This window comes from Eubalaena glacialis, chromosome 10 (genome assembly GCF_028564815.1).
Source record: "Eubalaena glacialis isolate mEubGla1 chromosome 10, mEubGla1.1.hap2.+ XY, whole genome shotgun sequence".
Classification (NCBI taxonomy): Eukaryota; Metazoa; Chordata; class Mammalia; order Artiodactyla; family Balaenidae; genus Eubalaena; species Eubalaena glacialis.
In genome coordinates, this window is record NC_083725.1 from 70,609,244 (window position 1) to 70,636,931 (window position 27,688).

The 27,688-nt window shown below is 49.9% G+C and overlaps 1 protein-coding gene across 1 annotated transcript in view; it reads left to right on the forward strand.

The window, feature by feature from the left end:
* CLPB (ClpB family mitochondrial disaggregase) overlaps positions 1 to 27,460 on the forward strand; it is a 146,394-nt gene extending 118,934 nt beyond the window's left edge. Inside the window, exons 7-16 of the mRNA XM_061202895.1 lie at positions 805 to 919; positions 11,264 to 11,341; positions 12,601 to 12,656; positions 18,922 to 18,966; positions 19,342 to 19,503; positions 25,164 to 25,320; positions 26,070 to 26,143; positions 26,312 to 26,431; positions 26,650 to 26,754; positions 27,146 to 27,460. Coding sequence (XP_061058878.1) covers positions 805 to 919; positions 11,264 to 11,341; positions 12,601 to 12,656; positions 18,922 to 18,966; positions 19,342 to 19,503; positions 25,164 to 25,320; positions 26,070 to 26,143; positions 26,312 to 26,431; positions 26,650 to 26,754; positions 27,146 to 27,394 — 1,161 coding nt within the window. The 3' untranslated portion in view covers positions 27,395 to 27,460. The remainder of the gene's footprint in view (positions 1 to 804; positions 920 to 11,263; positions 11,342 to 12,600; positions 12,657 to 18,921; positions 18,967 to 19,341; positions 19,504 to 25,163; positions 25,321 to 26,069; positions 26,144 to 26,311; positions 26,432 to 26,649; positions 26,755 to 27,145) is intronic.
* The last annotated feature ends 228 nt before the right edge of the window (positions 27,461 to 27,688 follow it).

Sequence of the window (27,688 nt, forward strand, 5' to 3'; positions counted from 1 at the left end):
GCAGTGGTTAAGAATCCGCCTGCCAATGCAGGGGTCACGGGTTCGAGCCCTGGTCTGGGAAGATCCCACATGTCATGGAACAACTAAGCCTGTGCGCCACCACTACTGAGCCTGCGCTCTAGAGCCTGTGGACCACAACTACTGAAGCCCGCACGCCTAGAGCCCGTGCTCCGCAACAAGAGAAGCCACCGCAATGAGAAGCCCACGCACCGCAAAGAGTAGCCCCCGCTCACCACAACTAAAAGAAAGCCCGTGCGCAGCAACAAGGACCCAACACAGCCAAAAATAAAATAAATAAATAAATAAATTTATAAAGAAAGAAAAAGAGGATAAGTGGAAAAGGAAAGGAACCTATATTTGTAAGCACTCAGTGCACATCAGCCATGATGCTAGGCACATTCTATATACATTATCATATTTAATCCCCAATTTACAGAGGAGAAAACTGAGGCAAAGTAACTTGCTCCAGGTAATAAGCACCTCTTGTAAGTGATAGAGCTGAGATTTGAACCAAATCTTCTGTCAGACGCCAGAGTTAAGGGTTAATTTACTAGCAGTACTTACTAGCAGGGTGAGGCAGGACCCCTGAGCAGTGGCCACCCAAGGTAGGGAGATGAGGTGAGGCCTAGGTCGAGGGGCAGGGGAAGGACTGGGCCAGCCTCCAGTGGTCATGAGCCAGAGCTGTGCATCAGGACCCCCAGAGAAAAAAAACCTGTGTTTTTCCCCCCTGGGTTGGGGGGTAGAATGAAACTAGGATCCTCCTGGGCCCAGCACTCCTGAGCCACCTTCCCTCTCTCCCCACAGTACCAAGAGAAGCAGTGGAAACGTGAGGCCGAGGAACGGCGCCGCTTTCCCCTGGAGCAGCGGCTGAAGGAGCACATCATTGGCCAGGAGAGTGCCATCGCCACAGTAGGTGCTGGTGAGTATGCGAGATGCTGGCCCGCACCAAAAAGGGCGAGGAGGCTCGCGTTCTGCCACAGTGAGGTGTAGTCCTGCTGTCTCCATGCTGGGGAGAAGTGGCTAATAATATTACAACATAACACTTGTTGAGTACTTTCTATGTTCCAGGCAGTGTTCTAAGCTCTTTGCATATGTTGTGTCATTTAATCTTTACAGCAACCCTATGAGGTTGGTGCCATTAAATTCCTCTTTTACAGATGAGGAAGCTGAGACAGAGCACTTCAGTAATTTGCTCAAGGCTGCTTTCGTATGCTTTGAATTTAACTCTGACCTTCATCTGGTCTACTGCCCCCACCCCAACCCCATTTTTCAGGTGGGGAAACTGAGACCCAGAGAGGAACAGGAGCTTGTCCATCACTAGTAATGTAGCAGTTGAGCCAGAACTAGAACTTTTATCTTCTGTCTCCCAGCACAGGACTCTGCCACACTTCAGTATAATTTGTCAGCAGCTGGCTCAATTTTGGGGAAAACATTCTGAACAAGTCTTGAGTGCCTTCTTCTCCACCTCAGAAGTTCTTTATGTCCGATACTTTGACCCCTGGGAGCTAGACTGCCTGCTGGTGTAACTCCTAATCTAATGGCCCTCCTCCCCATGCAGATCCCACTAGAGAGATATATCAAACTGAGATTCTGCTCAGGATGGTGGCCTCACTATTGTTCCTCTTCTCAGGTGCATGACTCCGAGACAGGTGAGGTAAGGTCAGTGGAACCCTATGCCTGGCTTAGACAAGGGGTATCCCTCAGGGCAGTGGTTCTCAAAGTGGTCTCTGGACCAGCAGCACCAGCATCCTCTGGGAACTTGTTAGAAATGTAGATCTGAGGCCTCAGCCCAGACCTATGGAATAAGAAGTTCTGGCAGGGGGCCCCAGAAATCTGTGGGTTTTGTTTTTTGGGGTTATTTATTTATTTGGCCACGCCATGCACCTTATGGGATCTTAGTTCTCCGACCAGGGATTGAACCTGGGCCCTCGGCAGTGAAAGCACAGAGTCCTAACCACTGGGCCCCCAGGGAATTCCCCAGACATCTGTGTTTTAACAGGCCCTGCAGGCAATCTGATGCTCAGCTCAAGTTTAAAAACCTCTCTCCGGGACTTCCCTGGAGGTCCAGTGGTTAGGACTCTGCGCTTCCACTGCAGAGGGTGCAGGTTCAGTCCCCGGTCGGGGACTGGGATCCCGCGTGCCACGTGGCTTGGCCAAAAAAAAAAAAGAAAATTAAAAACCTCTTCGCTATGATGTCGTGGTCAGTCCCACTCACATGTTGCATCTAGTGCTGCATCTAGTCCCACCAGATGCAGCCCAGCGACTGCCAACGCCAGCACCAGATTCTGCTCGCCGGTAAAAGGAGATATGAGTCTGAAATTGTGGTGCCCTTCCGGAACATTCTGGAGTGGCCTTGTCAGCCCTAGGAAACCTATTAGAGGAGTCATTGAACAATGAAAGCAGTCACCCCTGTGACACACCAAGCCCAGCCCAATCTCCATCATCCTCACACACCAGTGGGACTGTTAATTTCTCTTTATATCTGTCATCAACTTCATTTTTGCAAGTATTCACCAGGTGCCTCACACACCAGTAGGATCGTTAGCCCCTCATCAGGGGCCTGACCATCAGTGAATAAGAGGAGCCCATAGGGACTTCCCTGGTGGCGCAGTGGGTAAGACTCCGCACTCCCAATGCAGGGGGCCCGGGTTCAATCCCTGGTCAGGGAACTAGAGCCCACATGCATGCTGCAACTAAGAATTCACATGCCACAACTAAGGAGCGCACTTGCCACAACTAAGGAGCCAGCAAGCTGCAACTAAGGAGCCCTGGAGCTGCAACTAAGGAGCACACCTGCCACAACTAAGGAGTCCACATGCTGCAACAAAGGAGCTGGCGAGCTGCAACTAAGGAGCCCACCTGCCGCAACTAAGAGGACCCAGTACAACCAAAATTAATTAATTAATTAAAAAAAAAAAAAAGAGGAGCCCATAGACCAGAGCTGCCTCACCAGCTAGAGGTCAGAAGACTGCCTGCAGGCACACACAGAAGCCAGGCAAAGCTTTTATGAATACACAAGTTCCTGCTACTCAGGCCCAGACTACACCAGGCTGCCCTTTTGGGTCTGGATACAGACAGCCACCCTCAGCCACCACCTTGGAGGTGGCAACACCCCACTTTGTGTCTGAGGTAGAGGGAAAGGAGACCTGGGAGCTCTTGAGTTGAAGAAGAGAAGGAGGAGGAGCCCATGGGAGAGACAGATGACCTAGTAGAGATCTGAGAAAGCATATGCTGCTGGAGTCTCATGTCCACTTGGGCCAGAACTGCAGCTGCCATCGTGATATTTTCCCCCAACTTCTTACACGGCCCTTTCCCAGCAGGTTGCCTGCTCCTCTTACCTTCTGCTACTCACTAGCTTCTCAAGCCCATAAGCTATGAAGCTCCCAGAAGTAGTTGGGGGGAGAGAGAGGATCAACCAGGGCTCAAATCGTAGGTGGGCCACTTACCAGCTGTGCAACTCAGGCTGGTCATTCAGCTTCTTTGAGCGTCAGTTTCCTCATCTCTGTACCGGGGAACCAAATCCAGGACTGTCGGACTGTAAAGCACATGCTCCTTCCAGTATGTACCAGATAGCACTCAATAAAATCTAGTCCCCTTCCTCAAGATGTTTACCACCTAGGGTTGGGTACTGTGCTCTGTAGGTCAGGCCCACAGTTATTTCCTTCAACCCAGGACTTATCCCTAGTCCCAGCCCCAGACTGGCCTCTTCCTCTGGTCCTACACCACCTTGTCTGTCCCTGCCCTTGGCCCAGAGCAGGAGTAGATGATTCCATTCCCCACCTCCTAGGAGCTGTCAGAATGTCTGCCCCGAGTGCTTCCTTCTACCCAAAGCTCCATTCTGTCACCCGAACTGCCTCAGATCTGGAGACAGATCTTTGTCCTGTGGTATGTAGGTTGACCCTGCTATGGCTCCAGTGATGCTGGAAAAGATACAGAGGCCGTGGATGGCCTGGGCTGCGGGGTTGGTATGTTTTCTTCCATTTGTAAGGCAGTAACTGTGCACCCACCTTGCTAGAGGCCCTGCAGCCAGGGATCACACTGATAATAGATTGTGTTCGGCTACCAACTCAGGTGAAGCATGAGGCACTCTTTGGGTTGGAATTTGTGGCAGGTAAGCAGCAGCCAGTGGCTCAGGACCTCAAGACTGAAGTAGGTGCAGGAGAGGGAGGCGGATCTAGAGGGTAGGCCAGACCTCCCTGGGTCCTCTAGGCTAGTGTCAGATGTGTGCTGGGGGCTGGCTGGGTGGAGCCTGGCACCCCAGGGATACCACGAGGATGCGCAGGCAGAGAAGTGCCGCAGAATGAATTGATTTGATAAATGGCCATTTATTACCCTCACGAATTGACTGAAACCAATTTCGGTCACATCAACCCCTGGTAAGTGCTGGGATATTGATTTGTGCAAAGTAATACAGTGAATTTATCAGTGTGATCCCCAGCTGCAGGGCTTCTAGCAAGGCTGGCGCACAGTTACCGCCTTACAAATGGAGGAGATAAAGCACCAGCCCCACAGCCCAGGCCCCCATGGCCTCTCTGGTCTTCTGGGGTCACTGGAGCCAAAGCAGGGCCAACCTACAGACCACAAGCCAGAGCACTGACATTGAAAGTGAGGCTCTCCATCCAGAATGCAGAGCCGTTCTTGATCATGGGGAAGGGGAGGATGCCTGTTCTATTGGGCAGACCTCCTGGGAGCTCAGAGCCTCTGTGCCCCACCATCCTCAGAAACGCAAGCAGTTGTCTATTCAGCCCATTCAGAGCTAGACTCCGCCCCCTTCTCCAACCCACCCGCCTCCCGTGTTCCTATCTCAGTAAAGGCACTACCGTTCCCTGGTCTCCTAAATTGAAACTTAGGTGTTTCCTTGGTCCTTCCCTCCCCCTCACCCCTCACAGCCCATCAAGTTCTATCATTGTAACTCTGTGTTCTTCTCCCCTCTGTTCCTGATACCACTGCCCCAGCTCAGGACCTCAGTATCTCCCATGTGAACCAAGTGGCCTCCTCACTGGTGTCTCTGCCTCCTTTTCTTTCCCTATAATCACTTCTCCCCAGCTAGAGTCAGCTTTGTAAAGTGTAGGGGAAAAAAAAAAACCTGTTTAAGATCTTTGAGTGGCTGCCCTAGCCTGGCATATAAGGCCCACCCCTGCTGCTCCCACTCCTCGGTTGCCCCCACCCGTCCCCACTTGGCACTGCACAAAACGGCTGCTTCTGCTGCCCTGCATGTGCTGTGTTGATCTCCTGCCTGCATTTGTTGATGCTGCTCTCTCTGCTTGTAATTCCCTTTCTTCTGGCCCCTTCCCCACCCCAGCCCTGCCCGTCTCCCACACTCGGGCTGGTTTTTACTTAGCCTAACTCAGTTCAGGAGCAATAGACTGTAGACTCCTGAGGGCAGAGACCATGACTGAATCATTTTTGTTTTCCCAGTTCCTGGCACAGCGCTCTGCTCAAAGTAGATGCTTAGTGAAGTTTGTCAAATTAATTATTTTGGTATGGCCCTTTGTCCATCTCTGTGATGTGCTCTGAGGAAAGAAGAGAAGCTGTAAGCCTGCTTTCTAGTTGTTCACAAGCATACTAGGAATGTGACTGTAGCAAAATAGTTAATTACAACACCCGTACTACTCAGCCTTTGACCCCTTTTCCCCAGACCTGCTCCAAGAAGCTTTTTCTGGGCACAGGTCATCCTGCACACCCTGTCGCTCCCTCTGACCAGGGGCCTGTCCCCAGAACCCATTGCATCTGGTCCCAGTTGACTCCAGCCCATGAACTCCCCCGGGAAGCTCTACCACCTTGACTGCTCTTCCAAGGTCTGGTCTGAATTCAGAATCTCAACATCAGCCATGTGCACACAGTAGGCGCACCATCCTGTCTTGTGCTCCACGTCCCTCTTTGACTAATCCAAAAATGTAATCTTCCTAAGCACTGCACCTTTCTGGACCCTCCCTTGGAGTCCTGTTTCTAATCTGAGAAATACATCCAGGTCATCCCTGAGTTGTAGAGAGGCAGTGACTGATTTAGAAAACTTCTTACAGTTCCACTTCCCCACCTCACCACTCCAGGTGTCCCTCCTGTGCGCCTGCTGTTCTTATTGTCTGGACTGCCCTGCCCTGCCCTTCCACTCACCTGCCGGGACCCTCAACACCCAGGCCTCCTCCAGGAAGCCTTCCTTAGCCCTCCACCTGGGTGCAGGGCCCTTTCTCTGGGCTTCCTGTGGACATCTTTTTAAACTGAACTTAGCACATGGCATCAGTTTGTATGTCTTTCTCCCTCCCAAGGTCAGGAACTACCTCTCATTCAGGTCTGTTTCCCCAGGGTTGGTACACAGGTGTGTAAAAGGTTGAACTCAAGTGAACTCAAATGAACAAAGTCTGAGACCTTCTTGACGTTCTGCCTCTCCTCAGCACAGATTCTGATCTCAGCCTCTTTCTGGAAGGGTGTCAGTCTTCCCTTCAGGGATCCCTTACCTCACAGCATGCACACAGGCACATATAACAGGTGGGCTCAACAAAAGCTGTTTTTTGCAATTTTAATACGTAACCCCTTAGTAGCAATAGTTTGTCTTCAGAAAGACTAATCCTTACAGACTAAGAAAACTCTCTCTCATCATCCACCAAACCCAAGGCACCAGTATCCACTCAGTCAGCAGACACTTCTTGAGCTGTGCTCCTCGAACCTATAAGCTTAGATAGGAAATTGCTAATAGACATTTAGATGACTCAGCCATGGAGTCCCTCTGAAGGACAGGTTTCCCTAGGAGGTGGCACAAGCGTGGAACAAACATGTTCCAGTTAGGTTAAAAAAATCTCTCCCACTGCATCACCAGAACTTATCAGGAAAGATGAGCCTGCCCAGACTCTCTTGGAACCTTGAGCTAGATGGAGGCAAAGGCCTGGCATGGGAGGAGGAGGCAGTACTTTTGTCTCACTTTGGTTTTGCACACACCAGGGCTTTCCTCCTGGGATGTCCCTTCATACCCAGACTGCCTGGCCATCTCCCCCTCATACTTCAGGCACAAATGGCTCTTCCCACACTTCTCCCAGTGCTCCCATCCCACTTGGAACCCACAATTTTCATAGCAGCGTTCAACCAAAAGGCACAAACCTTGTTTTAGGCTTCTTTGTAGGTGCCCCAGCACTCAACACAGAGCTTTTTTGCTGAACAAATGGATAAGGCTCCCTGGAGAGAGGTTAAGAAGAGAGTGGAAACCTTATTCGCCCAAGGGTAATAGTAGTAGTAACCAGTTGAAGCCATAAGAGACTCTTGGGTCCAGGCCTCACTATTCTCTGTAAAATAGGAGTTGAAGTGTCTGTTCTTTTCCACTTGTGATTCCAGAAAAACCAAGAATTAATTCATTTAGTCAGCACACATTAAACCAGTGATGGGCAAGAGTCCCTCGGGAAATAGAATGTCTAGCACATGCACCCACGGAATACACAGATTGGGGCACACCTCCCCCTGATACGAGGGCACAGACAGATGAAACCTGTTCCACTGCCCCTCTTTGAGCCTCAGTCTCTTCTTCTGTAAAATGGAGGTAATGTCTACTTTTCTGAATTATTGTAAGGATGAAAGAGAGATCTGTAAAATAGGAAAGCTAATGGCAGCTGCCACTACTGCTGCTATGACCACCATTATTTTTATTATTATTCCATTCTTTGAAACTTATAAAATACTATAGCCATTAACTCATTTTAATCTTCATGTGGGGCTGACTGAGCATGTATGGCTCTTCCCATTTTATAGATGAAGAAACCAAGCCTCTAAATCAGTAAGTGTTTTACTCAAAGTCAATCAACTAATAAGTGGCAGAGCCAGGACTCCAAACTAGGTCCTGTAACTCCTGCCCTCTCCACCATACTGCCCCATAGATGAACATAGGAGTTAATGGAGCAGATGTGATGTGGTGGAGTAAACAGGAAAGAGTTGTTGCAGGTGAGACTTAGGATGGTCTGGTAGTGGTTGACATGGTCAGGAGAAGACGTTCTGGTAAGGGGAAGAACCCAGCAAGGAGGCCCTGGAGCTGGCTCAGCATGTGGAGAGGCTGCCAAGCCTGTTGGAGCTTTCAGAGATGGGACTGGCCAGAGAAGGGGCTGAGCTGCCTGCTCAGGGGACCTGACACCATCTCAAGCCCAGAGAGCAGGGGTCAGGATATGGTCAGGAGCAGGGGCCCCTGAGACCATGTATGGAATGGCTGAGCCAGCCAGACTGGAAGACTGCAGCGGGGTGGCTTTCCAGGTGAGGTGAGGGAATGAGGAGATGTTGTGGTAGGGGAGAGCCGACTCCTTTCTCTAAACTCCTGAAGCACCAGTTCATGCTCAAGAGCTAGCCAGAGCCAGGGTTAAAGCCCAGGTTCATTTATTTACCTGTGTAACCTTGAGCAGGTCACCTAACTTCTTTATATATATTTCTTCATCTGTAAAATGGGAATCAAGTTACCTGCCTTGCCAGCCTCATGGGTTCATAACCAGCCTCAAATGAAGTTATGTCTACAGAAGTTCTTTACAGACTCTGAAGTGCTAGCAGAGGAAGTTGCTGCATTTGCTTGTCCACAGTGAGAGCACCAATACCTGTGGCCACATCCCAAATGGGCCTATCCAGGTCTCTGTCTGTCCCAGCCTCTGCCCCAGCCTGACAGAACCCTAAGGCGCCCAGCCTTGGTCCTCAGCCACCCTGCCAACCACACACCCCAGGGCCCGCCTTCCCCAGTCTTTCCTAGCTGCTTCCATTTTTCATTCTGTCGGACGCCATCTGCTTGGCCATTTTTCTCTTCAGATATTATTAGAAATATCCAGAGTTGTAATTGTTTAATGGTTGGCATTTTGCCTGTTTCACGGGGAGCCCAGATTAAGCCCACCCCAGACTCATGCCCTGGGTCTGGCAGAATTGACCAGGGACAGCTGTGCAGTGGAGTCTGCTTGACATTATAAAGAGCTCTCTCCCAGGTGCATTATTAGAAAAGAAGGGGGAAAAGATGGCCCCTGGCGTAATCCAATTCCGCATTCTCCATGGTGTTTTTGAACTGCATAGCCCAGAGGCATGCAGCTCTTGGTGGGCTGGGAAGCTTCCTGAAAGAGAAGTCAAGATCAGAACCTCAGGTTCATGACACCTGGGGAACCCTGGTCCCCCAGGCCACCTGTCTGAGTGATGCCTGGATACTTTTGCCTCCCCAAAAACCCCCATGAAGCCTGAATCCAGTTTTTGCTCAGCTTCTTTCCAACCTAGATTCTCAACTTAGCCAACTTTTGGAAGAGTGTGACTCCTTTCATATGACCCCTTCTCTCACCCTGGCCTCAACACACATCCACACATAATGTTCACAGAAGTCTAGCCTTTGCCATTTTACAGTATCTCCACCTCCCCAAATACCCCCACCCACGGGGTCTTGTTTCTGTCAGGACACTGAGGGTTCCCTCTCACCAGGCTGGGACTTCTCCATCTTCATCCCCAGCCTTCAGATACCTATGAGGCCTATGGATTCCCATCATGGCCAGGCCTTCCAGAGGACCAAGCCAGTCAGTTTAGAGATGATCTGAGACCTAGCCCAAGGGAGAGGTTAGACTGAGTGTTTTCTCAGGCCCCTCTCAGGAGTCTCAGCGAGTATCTCCCGGGCAGGCAGAGTGGCTAGTCTGGTGTCCATGAGGTTGCACAGTTTCTGTTTCTGCTGAGGCCAGAAGTAGAAAGTATCTTAGGTAGAAGCATTAGAGATTGAGGTGAGAAAGCCCACAGTGTGGACCTGAACTCCTAAGACAGGAATTTGAGACCTCTTTGATCTGATCCCACCCACAAGTACTCATGTTCATTCCTGTCTCTCCACCTCTGTCATGCTGCCGCTTTTGCCCCCTCCAGATCCCACCCAGTCTCTGTGATCTGTCATCAGTCCCACTTCTTCGAAAAGCCTTCCCTGATCTCTCCAGCCGCTTCTTTGAAACCCAACCACACAGATTATACCACACAGTATAGCATTTAGGATCTTTGCACCTCAAGAAAGGATGATGCTTCCCTAAGACTGTCAACTCTTCCTCCATTGACTTGGTTTCCAAGCCTTGTCCTCTGACATATATCCTTTTGCTCATCTCCCCTCAACACTCTGGGGACCAGACCATATATGCTGTTCCATCTGCAGGATGACCTTGACATTGCACAATGGTCTCTCCCCTTCCTTCTTCTGACGGCCATGTTTCCGTTTAACGCAACCCAAATTGATACTAGCTTTTGTAAGTAGCCATATGTGACAAAAAAAGAAGACAGGTTTAGAGATGCAACTCTACCATCTCCACCAGTCAGCTGGTAATCTACTAGTTGTGTGACTTGGGCAGATCTCTTTATCTCTTGTTTCAGTTTCCTGTTCAGTATGATGGAGTTGAAAATAATATTTTCCACTCAGGGTATGGGTCTTGAGTAATAAAATGTTGGCGATTTTTCCATTGGGCCTAGCAGATAGCATGTTTAATAAATGATTCTTCTGATGGTTCTGCCTCATTCTGTTCCTACTCTTATACTTGAGTGATGCTTCTGAGCCTGACTCTCTCACTCTATGGTTGGGCATTTAATTTCCTCATCTTGCACATAGAACCCTTGAAGAGGAGAGGTCAGCACTCACTCTAGCAGAGCTGAGCCCCGGGGAACCTAGTACATGTTTATTCCCCTTTCCCCACCTCTGCCCAGTGGAGGCCATGTTGGTGGAGGTGCTAACCAAGTGGCTCACCCTTCTGTGCCCTGAGCTCCACACTACCCTTCACTGGCTTCCAGAAAGTTCATTTGACTGTATTTCCTAACAGCAGACGAGACCTTAGTTCCCCCAAATGGGAAAGAGTTCAGAGCTCACACCCCAGATCCCCAAGGGCCTGCCATGGGCTTCTGCCTCTCCCATTTGCATAGCGGCAGGCTCAGACTCCCACCAGTGGTGAGTAGATGGGTTACCAGTGGAGAGCTAAAGTTCCTCTCGAATTCTCCTTCACCAGCCCCCCACCCCCTTCACCTCCATTCACCATCCACCCGCCTTTCAGTTTCCTTGGCAACGCTGAGTGCTCATCCTGGAAAACTTTATCCGAAATCTGCTCTGGGCAGCTTTCCAAATCCATGCTAACCTGATTAGGTGTCTCTAGGGGCCTTGCCAGCTAATCAGATTAGGCAGCACTAATGGTAGTGAGGACTTTGAGTGGGCGCAGAGCAGTAAAACATATTGTATACTTAGTGATAATTATCCTGCCTTTTGTGTCATTGATTTATCTGCCTCCCTCCCTGTCCTCCCTTCTTATGTGTTTGGCCATAGCGATCCGGAGGAAGGAGAATGGCTGGTACGACGAAGAACACCCTCTGGTCTTCCTCTTCCTGGGATCATCTGGAATAGGTAACTGGGAGTAGATCAGCCTGTGGGGAAGGAGAGCTGGGGGAGCCCCAGCTGCTATGGGCCAGAGTCACATGACCCACCTCTCGTTCAAATCTAGCTCCCAAAACAACTGCCTGCAAATTACAGAGCCAGCAAGAGGATCATCTGTCACATTAGGAACAGCTGGAATTATGCCCCTTCCTCTGGAAGCTGTGGTGCAGGGCCTACTCCACCTGGAAGGCCAGGCCCTTGGGGTCCTGTGAGTCCTGGTCCAGCCACTCTGCAACCCCAGAGGCTGCCCCTTAGGAATTGAACCACCTCCACTGCCCAGTGCACCAGCCTTATCTAGTGTAGCCTGGGACATAACCCTCTAGGAAGCTAAAGAAAGCCCCTGATGGCCAGCACAGTGCTAAGTGCATAGCAAAATTGGTTGCAGTGAAATGGGTTGGGGATTTTTATAGCCATTTGGGCTGGATTATCTGAGGCATTCTCACCCCCTCACTCTCTGCCCTCACAGATACTTCCCACTGCCACCACCACACCACCACCACCTCCCGTTGTCTTTTTTTTTTTTTTCTCTCCCATTGTCTTGATGGGGAATTTCATGCATCTGTTGCCTCCTCTTCCCCTCTCAGCATCTTCATGGGTGCTCCCTCAGATGTAGGGTCCCAAAGGGTTACCATCACCTCACATGATACTATAGAACTTGACCCATACCAGATAGTGACTTCCAAAGGCTTGACCGTCATGCCAAATGGCCCTTCAGAGCCACCACTTCGGTATTATCATTCCTTCTTTATGTTACAAAGCAAGGCTGTGAAGCCAAGGAGAGGTGCTTTTTATCCTCTCCCAGCCTCTGTTTGGCCTGTGGCTCCAGGGCCTGGCTGGATGGCAAGACCGTGGGTGTCCAGAGAGATACAGTGCAGTGAGCCAGGAAGTCAGGGTGCTCCTAGGAGAGGCAAGGTTTATGCTGGGCTTCAAAGGACAGGGTGGCTCTGGATTGTAAGAGTCAACCTCTCACTCTTAGGATGCTGCTGTAGAGAAAAGGCTTCAATCCCCATCCACAGAAAAATCAAGATGCAATGCAGACTTTGATTCTGGTCCCAGCTTTACCATTAATTCCCTTGGTGACTTTGAGAGAGTCACTCACCCTCTCTGAGCCTTAACATTCCCAGCCATAACATACATTATTTCCAGCATCCATGCATTTCTAATATTCTTTTATCACAGGAGATAGTCATCTGGTCCTAACCCAACACTTCTCTTTTCCTTCTTACTAGGAAAAACAGAACTGGCCAAGCAGACAGCCAAATATATGCACAAAGATGCCAAAAAGGTAAGGGCTGGGATCTACGCCCGATCCGCAGGCCATGGAGAGCTCACCACTCCTGCTAGCCCAAAAAATCCTAGGCTCCCTGAATCTGGCAATAGCCAATCAAAAAGATGGGCCCTGGCCCAGGAAGCAGGCCTCAGCTGTGGCCCCAACTTGGCCACCAATTGCTCCAGGAATTTGGGCAGGTTATTCAACCTCTTTGTGCCTCAATTTCTTCATCTGTGAAATAGGATGAATAATCCTTGCCCTGCCTGGCTCTTGAGGCACTTAGAAGAACCCAGTGAGATTCATTTATACAACACTTCTAAGCATCTACTCTGTGCCGGGTATTGTACTAGATCCTGATAATACAGCATTCATTAAGACACTCCCCTGCCCTGAGGAGCTCAGTCTTGAGGGGGAGACAGCTTTAGAAACCTATCACTACTGTCCAGTGCCATCAAGGCCATGCTAGAGGGAGTCTCAGACCTGTAGGAGAAAAGTAGAAATAAGAGGATTTGCTTTTCTCCATTCTACATGAGCTTTTAAACATGATTTCTTAATGCCCTAAGCTATGAGGTGGTCACAGTCCCCTTTTTCCCATGACCCAGAGGCCTGGATTCTCCATAGGACAGGGCTGTGCCCATCCCCTTGTTCAGACTCTGGCTTTCCAAGGCCTGCTCAGTTTGACTTTCTAGACTGACAGGAAATACTTTCACACAGAGAGAAATGTCAGAGCAGTCCTTGGAGATTGCAGAAACATTTCAACTTAAAGCCACGCATTCTTCTTCCTACTGGCCTTCCCAGTGTGGAGGCATCGCAGGTTGCCCACGACCCTGGATGCCCTTGCCTACTTTCTGTGGAAAGCCTCCCCAGCTGAGGTGATGAGGAATTGCCCAGGCCTCCGCCAGCCAAACTGCCAGCAACCGAGTCCTGGCCACCTCCTATCCTGCTTTTGCCTAGCTCCCCCTTCACCACCTCCCTGAGGGCCTGGCAGCCACAGAAACAAGGTAGCTCAGGCTGTGTCCTTCTGAGCCGCATTCATAGCCCCCTTCTACTGACTCTGCCAGTAGCTGTCTGTGAGCTGTCTCAACCAAAGCTAGAGCAGACCCACTCAACAGGCAGGCAGGCAGGCAAGAAGCAGCGCATGGCATGCTAATATGCTCCAACCGAAATAGCATTTTTAAGACAATTCATCAGGTTGGCAGCGATTGAAACAATTAGCACTCTGGAGAGGGCCATAAACTAGCAAGACTCTTAGGGAAGATGCAGTTACGGGCAGGAACCACCTGATTAGGGATGAAGAATTCCGAGTGGTTTAATTTTAATACTGTCAGAAAGGTTAATATTTAATTACAAATCATAATCTCCTTATCCAAGCTGTCTTAATATGTCTTCATACACAGTGGAAGTAGAAGGAAAGTATCTGCTGACTTGCTGGTGTAGAAAGGAGAAGGCGCTTGATAAAAGACTGATGATGCAAGTCATTTTTCAGTTGGAGCATCTAAACAAGAGACAGATTTCCACCAGTGCAGGGTGTCCTGAAAGCTGATGATGGCATCCTTCAGTACATGCCTCACCTAGGAGACGGAGTTAACACCGTCACCGCTTGGAGGCAGTGGTCTGGGTGATCCAGGCTCTGGAGTCAGCCATTCCTTGGCGCAGGTTCTACTGGTCCTAGATGGGTTGCTTTACCCCTCTAAGTTTCAGCTCTTGCCTCAAAATGAAGCTAATCAGTCCTGTGTCTAAGGTGGTCATGAGCATCAAGTGAGATACTATGAATCACAGAGAACACAGGCTCTAGCACCCAGTAAGTGCCTTATCCCTTGTCTTACATTTATTCATCACGCCGTACTTTCCACAGCAGTACTCCCATCCATTGTCTTATTTGATCCTATAAGGAAGATAGCATAAATGCTAAATTAGACCCACTTTTTAGATGAGAAAACTGAGACCCTACAGCGTTAAGGGTCCAAAGTCACCTGTTAGGGGAAGAAGTAAAATCAGAATCCAGTCTCTCAACTCTTCTCTCAAAACTGTTGTTCTCGGCCACAAGAGGAGGCTAGATTATAAACTTGTCCATTTGTCCCCATGTCACATAGGGAGATGAGAGGCATGAGAAGCCCAATATAACCATGTATTTTATTTTTAAATCATAGTTGTTGCTTCTATAAAGCTTCTACCTTCACCAGCCCTGAGGACCAACTCATTACAGCATCTATGTCTAGCATAGATGTTCTCTGGCCATGTAACAGGCATGTTTGAGACGTGCCTTCAAAATCTGAGGGTTCTGGACTGTAAGCTGTCTAACCAGGGTACCTGATGTCGCCAGGACCCACAGAGTGATGTGTGGGAAGTGTCATGTACAGGGCCCAGTGTAAGGGAGGACTGAGCACTGACCTGGGAGTCGGTGACTTGAATTCGAGTTCTGGCTCTCTGATCCTTAGTTTCCTCATTTGTAAAGAGTCACAGTACCTCCAGACCTGGCTGCCTCACAAGGACTTGTTTGCACATTTTTATAATTTCTTTTTTATTATCATTATTAATTTATTTATTTTTGGCTGTGTTGGGTCTTCATTGCTGTGCGCGGGGGCTACTCTTCGTTGCAGTGCGCGGGCTTCTCATTGCAGTGGCTTCTCTTGTTGCAGAGCACGGGCTCTAGGCATGCGGGCTTCAGTAGTTGCGGCACCCGGGCTCAGTAGTTGCAGCTCGCAGGCTCAGTAGTTGTGGCATATGGGCTCAGTTGCTGCATGGCATGTGAGATCTTCCCAGACCAGGGCTCAAACCTATGTCCCCTGCCTTGGCAGGTGGATTCTTAACCACTGTGCCACCAAGGAAGTCCTATAATTTCTTTACCAGACTTGTGAGCTTATTTTTTTTCTCTCATTAACCTCTACTATTTCTCCCAAATTGAGCAGCTTTGTTAACTCCCATTATTAGGGTTAATAATCCTTGAGAAAAAACCTTAATGGCATTCTGTGATTTCATCCTGAAGTAGGGTGGTGAAGCCCTAAAGACTGCAGTTATAGTGGCAGTATGATGAAGGGATCAAGAGCAGGGCTCTGAGTCCAACACTAAACTACTCTGTGGAGTTGGCTGAGATCTCTGTTTACATCAGTTTTCTCATCTGTAAAATGGATTCAATAATGGTGCCTGTCTCATTGGATTATTATGAAGGTTAAGTGAGATAATGATGTAAAATGCTAAACACCATTCTTGGCACATAGTAAGCAATCAGTACATGTTAGATATAATTGTTATTATTGTTGCCTCACTTCTAGATAACCCTAAGGTAGGATCATTTGAAAACCAAAATTATTCCAGCCAAGAAAATCAAGCCCTTAGACTTGTTGAGAGTTACTCAGCAAATCAGTAGAAGGACTAGGATAAGAACCCAAGTAATTTGACATAAGCGTAAGTGAGCACTGAAGTTATACTCCCTGTTACCTTGGGACATTGATTGACACTGGTTCTGGACACAAAGCTCAGAACCCTTCAAATGAAGATGCCAAGAGCCCAGCTGATTGATGGAGTGGGAAATATGAGACAGGAGAGTATAGTGGCTAAGAGCACAGGCTTGGAGCCAGATTGTCAAGCTTGAGTGACCTTGGAAAAGTTACTTTAATCTGTGGCTCGGTTTTCTCATCTGTAAGGTGGGAATGATAATAGTACTTTTACCTCATAGACTTATACACATTCTAAGCCCTTTATAGCTCGCTTATTTAGAACATCGCCAGACACATAGTAAGCGCCCAGTGAGTGTCACCTATTATCCAGATACCCATCTCGTGGCTTCCAGCCCATTGCTCCCTCTGGGCAGCACTCCCAGCTTCCCCATGTCTATCTTCCCACGCTTCCTGAAGCCAGTGTTTCTCTTGGCCGAGCTGCCTGGGTCCCTCTGAAGATGCTTGCTGGCTAATGCTCCATGTCCTCTGATAACAGTGATCACCCCCTCATGACCTTAAGATCTTCTCCAAGGCCTTTCCCACCTCTTGGATTAGGTCCTCTCCTCAGGCCATAACATAAAGGAGAAACAGTGAGAGGGCATAAGGGCCTGAGTATATAGGAAGAAACTGCAGCTCCAGAAGGGAAGGCAGCCAAGGCCACACAGATAGTGGAGAACTGGGGCTGGAAGCCAAGCCTGGGGCTCTTTCTGCCACCCTGTACCTCACGTACAGAGTGACAGGACAGAGAAAAAAATAGAATACATCACAGACTGAATTTCTGGCCAGCAACCAAACTAGAGTATGGCCTGGATTTCGGACATAGCTACCTCCCTCTCAGGGTCTTGGCGCACCCTCCCTCATCCCCAGCTCTCAGGAGAAGTATAGGCAGTGGGTGCGTTCTCTTAGATGGAAGCATGTGCCAATAGGAGAGGAACCTGAGGAGTCTCTGGGGAACCCTGATCTGGGTGGAGAGACAGGGCCTCTGAATGCCCTTATAATGCCCTAAATCCCTAAATTCTTCATGAAAAGGAGTGGGCATTCTGCTTGTGTTAACTCGCAAATCCCACTCCAGAGGGTGTGCTCTTCCCCTGGGGCTAATTATGGTCGGGCCTCACCCCAGGGGGCCAGTTCCTTGAAAATCAGCCCTAGGCCCAACCATGGAGAGAGATGGGCTGCAAGCTATATTCTGGATAGCTCTTAAATGAAGTGAAAACATGTAAATAAATGAGAAAGATTTATTAGTTTAAAAGAAAAGTAGGGACTTCCCTGGTGGCGCAGTGGTTAAGAATCCGCCTGCCAATGCAGGGGACACGGGTTCGATCCCTGGCCTGGGAAGATCCCACATGCCGCGGAGCAACTAAGCCCGTGCGCCACAACTACTGAGCCTGCACTCTAGAGCCCACGAGCCACAACTACTGAAGCCCACGCGCCTAGAGCCCATGCTCCACAACAAGAGAAGCCACCGCAATGAGAAACCTGTGCACCGCAACAGAGTAGCCCCTGCTCGCCGCAACTAGAGAAAGCCTGCGCACAGCAACGAAGACCCAACGCAGCCAAAAATAAATAAAATAAATTTATTTTTTAAAAAAACTGTGATTAAAAAAAAATTTTTTTTAATAAATAATATAAAAATAATTGGTGCAGCCACTGTGGAGAATAGCATGGAGGTTCCTTAAAAAACTAAAAATAGAGTTACCATATGTCGCAGCAATCCCACTCCTGGGCATATATCTGGAACAGATGAAAACTCCAATTCGAAAAGATACATGCAGCCCAGTGATCATTGCAGCAGTATTTACAATAGCCAAGACATGGAAGCAACCTAAATGTCCATCGACAGAGGAATGGATAAAGAAGATGTGGTACATATATACAATGGAATACTACTCAGCCATAAAAAAGAATGAAATAATGCCATTTGCAGCAACATGGATGGACCTAGAGATTATCATACTAAGTGAAGTAAGTCAGACAGAGAAAGACAAATATTGTATGATATCACTTACATGTGGACACTAAAAAAATGATACAAATGAACTTATTTACGAAACAGAAATAGACTCTCAGATGTAGAAAACAAACTCGTGGTTACCAGAGGGGGAAGGGGGAGAGGATAAGTTAGTAGTTTGGGATTAACAGATACACACTACTATATATAAAAAAGGTAAGTAACAAGGACCTACTGTATAGCACAGGGAACTGTATTCAATATCTTGCAATAATCTATAATGGAAAAGAATCTGAAAAAGAATATATATATGTATATATGTGGATGTATGTATGTATAACTGAATCACTTTGCTGTACACCTGAAACTAACACAACTTTGTAAATCAACTATACTTAAAAAAAAGAAAAAGGGGCATGTGCCCACATAGACTTGCAAAGTCGAGGGCACCGTGGAACTGTCTGGGTGCTTGTTGCTCCCCTCCATCTCATCATGATCCCACGCTGATGGTGACTGACTTTGTCCATGTCAGCCTGCACCACTTGGGTGCTTCTGGAGAACAGACATAGCTCCAGTGCTTGACACAGGATGCCCTCAGGGAATGTGGGATGAGTGGATGATGTGGTGATCAGACCCAGTAGAAGCCTGAAAAAAGAGACATTCCAAGCCAGATTTAAGGCAGGAACGCGACTTGGGTTTATTAAGGTAGGGCATGAGGGAATCGGGGATGAGTGGACAGAAAAAGGAGGCAAGGAGCCAGAAAAAACTATATCATGAAAATGGGATAGAAAATCTTGGCTTGGTGTGGCTTAAAAGCCGGAATATATTTGAGATCTCTCCTCCTTAACCCTTCCCCCTGCCTTCTTCAAATGGACTCCTGCTTGTTTCCACACAGGGTTTCATCAGGCTAGACATGTCTGAGTTCCAGGAGCGGCATGAGGTGAGTGAGAGTCCTTGGTGAAGTGTGGTTTGGAGAGCCTGTCAACAGGACTCTGCCTGGCTATTTTGATGTGACTTGTCGTTTAGGTCTGAGATAATTCCAGCAGCCTTGGGATTTGTCCTTTGCGGGGGGCATATGTACACAGCAGGGTCACTGATCTGTTTTGCATACGATTTGCTCTGAAGAATAAACACGGCAAAAATCATCTGCTCTCCCATCGCGGCAGGATTCCTTCCACTCAAAGAGACAACCTGATTGTCCTTGTTGAGACAGGCAATCTTAACAGTATATAAAGCCATCTTACCGTTGCATGCCCCATATTGAAAACTAAAAATATAGAAAGGCCTTCCTAACTTATTTCCTTCCTTCCACCAGGTGGCCAAGTTTATTGGGTCCCCACCAGGCTACATTGGCCATGAAGAGGGTGGCCAGCTGACCAAGAAGCTGAAGCAGTGCCCCAACGCTGTGGTGCTCTTCGATGAGGTGGACAAAGCCCATCCAGATGTGCTCACCATCATGCTGCAGCTGTTTGATGAGGTGCAAGTCAGCTTGGGCCGGGATGGAGTTGGGGACACCTGTAGGTATGGGGGTCCTGTGAACAGCAGGACCCAGGGGCCCAGAATTGATCATTCCTCAAGTTGCTGCTTCCTCGTGTGTACGTTCAGTCACTTAGCAGGTGTGGCTTCACCCCCTCTCTGGACCAGGGCCCAGACTGGGCACCCAAGGAAGACCAGCACTGCCCAAGAGTTGAAATGTTGTGACTGCCCAGACTACCTTCAAAAGAGACAGAATGGGACAGAGGTGCCAGGGGAGAGAGAGAGAGCTGAATTTTTAGTTCTAGCTCTGCTCCATCTCTAGGCATCAGGGACCTCATGCGACAAACAAGGAGGCTGGATCCAGTAAGCTCCAAGAACCTTTCTGGCTCAGACAGCTCCTGCTCCTCCCTGTGTCAACCATCATTTTCACCAGTTCTTTAAAATGCTAATAACGTTGCTGCTGTCTGTGATGATGACCATGATGATGGAATGGTGGTGCCCTGGTTCATGGAACCCTCTTCTCCTGAGGAGCTCCAGGCTGGTCACAAGCAAGGACAGTCTCCCTCTTAACTGGTGAAATGAGCTCTAAATGAGAACAACTTCCTCTTTTTCAGCACAGTCTATGTAATAGGCCTGTGCTAAAGATTTTACAGACGTTCTTGCTAATCATCACAATAGCCAGGCAAGGTACACATCGTTTGTTACAGATGAAGAAACTGAGGTTCAGCGAGGTTATAAATGACTTGCCCAAGGCCACAGACCTACTGTGTGGAAGAGCCAGTAATGGGCTGCAGATACATCTGGTCCCAGAGCCCCAGTTCTCCCCATCTGTACCAGTCCTTATCTTGAGCAGGGGAGGGAGAGCTTATGATCGTGGGAGGGGCTGCCATCCACCTTTTCCAGGGGTCCTGCAGAACTGGGGATGAGGCCTCCCATCTGCTCCCATGCAGGGACTATATTAGCCAGCACATGGCCGGATGGAGTCCAGCCCACCTTTCCACTTAGTCCCCTCCAGCCCTGGGAAGATGGAAAGAGGTTTGCTTCCCACGTCAAAGTGCACTAACGAGATGCAGGAATGGATACCCCTGGACCAAATAGCACATCAGGTACCAAGCCAGGAAGAACCAGATCCAAATGTCCCCACAGCTGCCCACTGCCTTTCCCACCTGGCCCAGCATCCTTGCCCCTGCCCCAGTTTATTGCTCTCTTCCTAGGCTCTCATCTGCTCCCTGTCTCGAGACCCACCCCCCACCCCCACTGAGGAATGAAGGCCAAGCCTTCAAAGGTCACATATTCTGTTTCCCGCACCTGTGCTCTGAGACCACCCCCACCCCCACCCCTCCTGCTGCCTTCTAGCCTCTTGATGGGATTCAGGTACACAGCTGTGGACCAGACCCAAACCTGCCCTCTGGGAACTCCCTGCCTAGTAGACAGTAGAAAGGAGATGTGATAAAGTTGACATTTTTGTACTTTGTGTGCAAGGCGCTGTTATTGCATGTGTGAACTCCTTTAATCCTCCCAACAGCCCTATGAAGATGGTTATTATTACTGACTCCATGTAACAAATGTAGAAACTGAAGTAAAGTGAGACAACTAATTCACCCATGGTCACACAGTTGGGGAGAGAAAATCCAGGATTTGAACCCAGGCAGTCCAGTTCCAGAGCCTGCAGCTTAAATAGTAACTACCATGCAGCTAAGGCCAAAAGCGAACAGTAGATCTGGAGTGAAGCATTCACAGGAAGGGAAAGCCCAGCTTAGGGAAGGTGAGCACAGCAGCCTGTTCGGCCTCTCACTTCCCTGGAGAGGTTCCTGGTCCAGAAAGAGGGAAGGCAACTGCTGACTGAAATACAACCAGCCCCACCTGGAAAATGCTTACCACCCCTGTGTGTAAGCCCTGTCCACCCCTCCCCTGCTGCTGTCACTCCACTGACTACCTTTGGGAGTTGATAATAACTCCTTCCTACAGCTCCCAACAACCTACTACAGTTTCTGATGTTTATGCCCTTGGTTCCATTGACCAAAGCTGCCATCTGAGTTTACTTAGCCAGATTTATGCATGTTTGCTTCTTGAGGACAGAGACCTTGTCTCACTCCAACCATTCCCAGAACCCACAGCACCAGGAGAAATGCCCTGTTGACTAACTTAATTCAGTAGTAATTCAGCAAACCTTCCAAGAATGAATAAGTATTTGCCAGGTGAACAGAGTGGAGAAGGGCCGGCAGTAGACACCCAGTGTGCAGAAGCACAGGGGCATGAGGCAGCCTGGTATATGCAGAGAACTACAGCTGTTCAGTATTGATTGACTACAGAGGGAAAGTGAGAATAGAATGGTGGAGATAGGTGGATAAGGTAGACAGGGGCAGGTTAGAATGCCAGGCAGAGGAGTGTGGATTTTTTTGGTGAATAGTAAGAAGCCTTTAAAGACTTAAGGCAAGAGAGAAATATGATGAGGTTTTCACTTTATAAAGATCCTGTAGGCAGCCGTGAGCAAATGGACTAGAAGGAAGAAGAGAGACCAGCGAGGAGACTGTTGAAGAGTCCAGGCGAGAGCTTGGGAGGCCTGCTCTCAAGCAGGGCTGTGGGATGGGGAGAGCTCCCGGAAAGTCAACTGTGCAGGGCTCGGCGATTGGATGTGAGGAGAGAGGGAGGGACCAAGGATGACCAGCGGCAGGATTTCTGGCCTGGGTGACCCATGGGTGCTGCTGCCATCAGCCTGGGGCAGGGAACACAGGGGGATGAGCAACAGATTGATGAGGAAGGTGAGGAGCTAAGGTTTGGAATTGTTGAAAATGAGATGCCACAGCCAGATGGATATGTCCAAGAAGTCACTCATCAGTTTGAGCGGTCTGGAATGTAAGAGAGACCTGCACCGGAAGTAGAGACTCAGGAATGCTTCAGCACAGAGAGAGTACCAGAAGCCACAGGAAGGGATGAGATCTCTCACCTAGTGAGAATATGGTGTGCAGAGAAGAGAGGTAAGAACAGCCTTGCAACCTCTCCAAAAAGAGTCAAGACAGAATTGCCAGAGAGTAAGAGACAAACCAGGAGAATGTGGTTCAGTGCAGGGCAGAGGACACAGGGAGAACAGACAGTCCCTGCCTCAGTGTTTCTGAGCGAGGGGGAGACAGGCAGCAAAAAGCAGTCCAGCCACTGTGGTGAGTGCTGCGCTAGGATAAGTAGGAGTTATAAGGGCACCTGATCCAGTCTCGGGGAATAGGGAAGCCCCCCCATATCCACCCAGCCCAGACCTCCCAAGCTTGGACCCAGAAAAGCAGAAGCCCTAATGCTGTCACCAAAACACGAAGCAGAGCTAATGCAGGTCACTTCTCTGTTGACCCCAGAGTCTGTAGCACAGGGCAGAAATCCCAGGAAGCCCACCCACTGCTCCTCCCTTCAAGGACAGAAACGGGGGGAAAGCAGCCCCTATAACCCTGACGTGAGCATTCACGCCCCACCCAGGGTGCGTGCACTCCAGTCATTGCGGAGAGGCAGGACAGCAACAGCTCCCTCTTTGGGACACATTTTCTTGCCAAGGACTCTGAGGAGAAGGAGACGTGAACAGTGTGAAAGTCACCCTTTGGGTCAGTAATACACTGCACCTGCTCCCCTCACCCACCTGGGACCCATCCTCAGGCCCAGTTATGAGCAGAGCTTTGATCTCTCAGAAAGAAATGGCCACTGGTTATTGCCCTGGCCAGAACAGCAGTGTGTGTGCTCAGTCCTCAGGGATGAGCTCTGCGAACACACACGGGGTCATCTGCATGCATTTGGGCACATCACACATGCATGCAGACCTGGTCCCCAAAACTAGAGTTGCCCTTAGTGGATTCTGTCATGTTGTAACCCATAAGCAGGGGGTGAAGTAGGAAACTAATGGCCAAGCTCAGGAACATCTGCTTGCATCCTTGCCTTCTCCTCGTCCCTCCCAAGGCTGGGACAGGAGAGTGACCAGGACTTGGATCTCGAGGCCCCTTTTGAATAGACCCCCTTGGAACTAACACTTTCTGAGGCCTGTGCCAAGGTCCCGTGTAAAGTGAGGCAGAAAAGCACTTGGTACCATGCCCAGTACACAGTAGGCGCTCAGTTAATGCACATTCCTTTCTTTTTTACCTCTGAGGGCCAGGGCTGGTCTGCCTTTGCGTTGGCCTTAGAACGAAGGGCTGACCTTGAGTGAGGCCCTCGCCACCAGGGAAAGGGAAACACTTGAGGAAGATTGGTTACCTGAGGCTGGGGCAGGGCCCAGCATCGCTGGCTTGGGCAGGCGCCAACAGGCTGAGGTCAGTGACCTTTCCCCAAAGCCATGTTCTCAAACTTGGCAGGAGTTATGCTTTTGCCTGCAACCCAGATGAGTTCCCAGGCAGGTCTGCCTCTCCCCACACCTGTCCCGGTAGCTTGTTTCCAGTCAGGATCAAAGGATGCAAACTGAATTTGGCAGAATTCTGAGAAATTTTTATTTAGAGAAAGAAAATTGCATAAGGCCTCATTTTATCCCACACTTTTGGTATGACCCCAGTAGCCTGGTGTACAGTGAAGGATATGGGTTCTGGGGTCAGACAGTTCAATAGAGCCTCAGCTCTACTGTATTCTAGCTGTGAGACCTTGTACAAATTACTTAACCTCTCTGAGCCTCAGCTTCTTTGTAGGGGTGGTGAGGATTCAAGCATTCAGCAAGCAAGTATTGAGCACCTGCTATATGCCAGACACTGTTCTAGGACCCAGTGAGAGCAAGACCCAGCCTCTGCCCTCATAAAGCGACCTTCTAGTGGGCAGAGTGCAACAGTGCACGGAAAACACTAAGCAGGGCGCCGATAGTGGAAGTGGATGTGCCCATCAAAGTCAGACTCCATCAGTTCCTCTCAGTGGGGTCCTGATTATTGCTTTTTTATAAATGACTGCAAAGTGCTGTTGTACCATGCTAGCCTTGAGGTTTGCTGAGTGGGCAGAGTTCCTTGCCCTTGAACTGAATGGCCCTGGACAGCTACACTTTTCTCATTCTTCTGTCTCCTCCCTCTACTGTTGCTCCTTTTCTCTTTCCTTGGTGCATCTGTTTCTAGTAAAGATGCTTTCTTCTGTGTCACCTCTAGAAAAAGCTAAAGATTCCAAGGCAACTTCCCAAGTTGGTTAAAGGAGGAACATTAACCAGGCCAAAGGATGGCTCCAAAGATGCAGAGATTATACCTGTTTCAGTTCATTTATCTGGTCCTCACAATGACCCTGTAGAATACCCTTCTCTGACCTCCTACAGCAGCCTGGCCTTCCCTTTATCATAACACTTAACCACTGAATTGTGACTGCTTGTTTCCTGACCTCACTCCTTCTCTAGACTGGGAGCATGTCAGAGGCTCAGTGAGTCCCCAGTGCCCCAACACAGAGCCTGGCCCAGAGTGGGTCTCCAAGAGAGTGTTGGATGGATGCATGTACAGTCAGGCTGGCTTCTGGGTGCCCTCAGAGATGCCAGACAGCAGGTGCAGTCTCGCCTGGGGCACTCCCAGCAGGTGAGCACTGTAGCCGAGGTGTGAGAACAGTGCTCAGAGACCCCAGAGGAGGGAGTGCTGACTCTGCCGGAGGAGGGGGAGGCACAGGGGTTCTGGAGAGAGCTCCTGGGAGAGGTGCCCAGCCTCACCACTCCCTGACCATGCAGTCACGGTTCCTTCCCAGGGCCGGCTGACAGATGGAAAAGGGAAGACCATCGACTGCAAGGACGCCATCTTCATCATGACCTCCAATGTGGGCAGTGACGAGATAGCACAGCACGCGCTGCAGCTGAGGCAGGAAGCTTTGGAGATGAGCCATAACCGGATCGCCGAGAACCTTGGTACAACACGTGGCCCGAGCTCTCTGGGCAACTGGTCAAGTGACCAGGCTGCCAGCGCATCTCCTGGGGGCAAGGATGGCAGGATGGCATTGGGGTCCTGGGGCCAGATGAGGGCCCTGGTAGCATCTTTGTCCCTAGCTGGCCCTGACCAGACACCAAGCACCCTACTAGATCATGGAGGGAGGCCCAAGTCTCTTGGGTGACAGGAGGGCTCCAGACAGAGTAATGGACAGAGCCACACCAGGGCGTGGGGCCAGGAAGAGGCCAGGGCCTAAGGGGACTGAAGGGATGCACACTCAACAGATGGAGACACTTCGGTGCATTGAGGGCATAGCAGATCAGAAACCGTATGGAGGTGACACAGCCTTTTTCAGCCAGGGAGCCTTCCTGCATAGGTGGAAAGGAGGAGCATGTCAGGCAGGAGGCCACATCTGTCACCTTTCTATTTAGGATTGAACTCTCCAGCCCACTTACAAGTCAGGACTCAAGTCTTGGTCCTGACTCTTCTCCTCTCCCCTCCCTTCCTTCATACAGTTCCTACCAGTACATGAGCAGTGGAAGGGCCTAGAAGGTACCCAGTCCAGTCCTCTCATTGTGCAGGTGAGGAGAAGGCTGAGGCCCAGACAGCGTGAGACCTTGACCAGGAACACACAGACCGTCAGGGTCAGGACCAGGGCTCTTTTCATGGATAGAGCGAAGGAGCAGGCACAGCTCCCAAAAGTCCTGGGTTTATGATTCTGTCTCTACAGGGGATGTCCAGACTAGTGACAAGATCACCATCTCTAAGAACTTCAAGGAAAATGTGATTCGCCCCATCCTAAAAGTAAGAGTTCTTTGTCATTCCTGCTGGAGCCTCGGGTTGGGGGGGATCCCCTTAGCCATTGTGAAGATACGGAAACCCTCCCACGCCCATCTTCCCCAGTAGGGTCCAGTAATTCCTTTATACCCTCTGGGTCACTGAGTTCACCCCATCCCTAACCTGGCCCTATAGGCTCACTTCAGGAGAGATGAGTTTCTGGGACGAATCAATGAGATCGTCTACTTCCTCCCCTTCTGCCACTCGGAGCTCATCCAACTCGTCAACAAGGAGCTGAATTTCTGGGCCAAGAGAGTAAGAGCGGGGACTGCCTGTGGGTGGGGGTGGGACATTTGCCTACTGGAAGTCAGGGAACACTGGGCTGGGAGCGTCGCCTCCAGAAGAAGGAGCACAGAGGGGGCCAGTGGCTATAGGGCACACAGTCTCTCACAGGCCCAGGCCTCAGGCCAGAGCGCTGAGAGATAGAAAGCCCTGGGCCACATTCAGGCATGCTCCTATCTGACCTGTCCCAGGCCAAGCAAAGGCACAACATCACACTGCTCTGGGACCGTGAGGTGGCGGACGTGTTGGTCGACGGCTACAACGTGCACTATGGCGCCCGCTCCATTAAGCATGAGGTGAGCACAGGAGCCTGAGAGAAGTGAGACACCTCCACACCTCCCTCCCTGGTGCCCCCAGACCCATTCCCTGGGCTCCCAGCCTGTCCAGACAGGCTGGAATTGTTCTTAGCCAGAGCAGATGCCCCTTCAGAACCAAAAACAATATAATCAAGTAAAACCCCTATCCTAGAGGGTAACTGAGTTTGAACCCCTACCGGTGTGAGAAACTGGGCTGAGAACCTCAGAAACTGACATTATTGTGTCGTTAGCACTGTCCTGCAAGCTTGTGTTGTTAGCCTTTTGCAGATGAAAAAGCTGAAGCTTTGAGTAAGCACTTGCCTGAGCAGTAAGTGATAGAGCCGGGCCTCCAGGCTTTGGCAGTGAAGACCACTTCACCTACCACCTGCAGGTGGAGCGCCGTGTGGTGAACCAGCTGGCGGCCGCCTACGAGCAGGACTTGCTGCCAGGGGGCTGCACTCTGCGCATCACTGTGGAGGACTCAGATAAGCAGCTACTCAAGAGTCCTGAACTGCCCTCACCCCAGGCTGAGAAGCGTCCACCCAAGCTGCGCCTGGAGATCATCGATAAGGACAGCAAGACCCACAGATTGGACATCCAGGCACCACTAAACCCTGAGAAGGTGTGCCACACCCTCTAGCGTCTACCTACCTGCCTATACGTGCCCTGAACACCTAATAAAGCCCCCTTGGCTGTGGCATGGTAACCGACCTACCTTCTCCTCCTGCCTCTCACTCCTCTCCAAAGTCAAAAGCAGGAATTTTGCCCTACCCTGATCCCTTCCTTGTAGGCCCCACATGTGCTAACAGGTGTCTGGGAGAGGAGCTGCTCCTCCATCCCCTTCAAGGCAGGGGGAAGAGGGAGGTCCCTTATCTCTGTCCTTCAGCGTGATCCCCATGTCCCAGAGTTTCTGGAACTTTATCAGGTTTCCTGG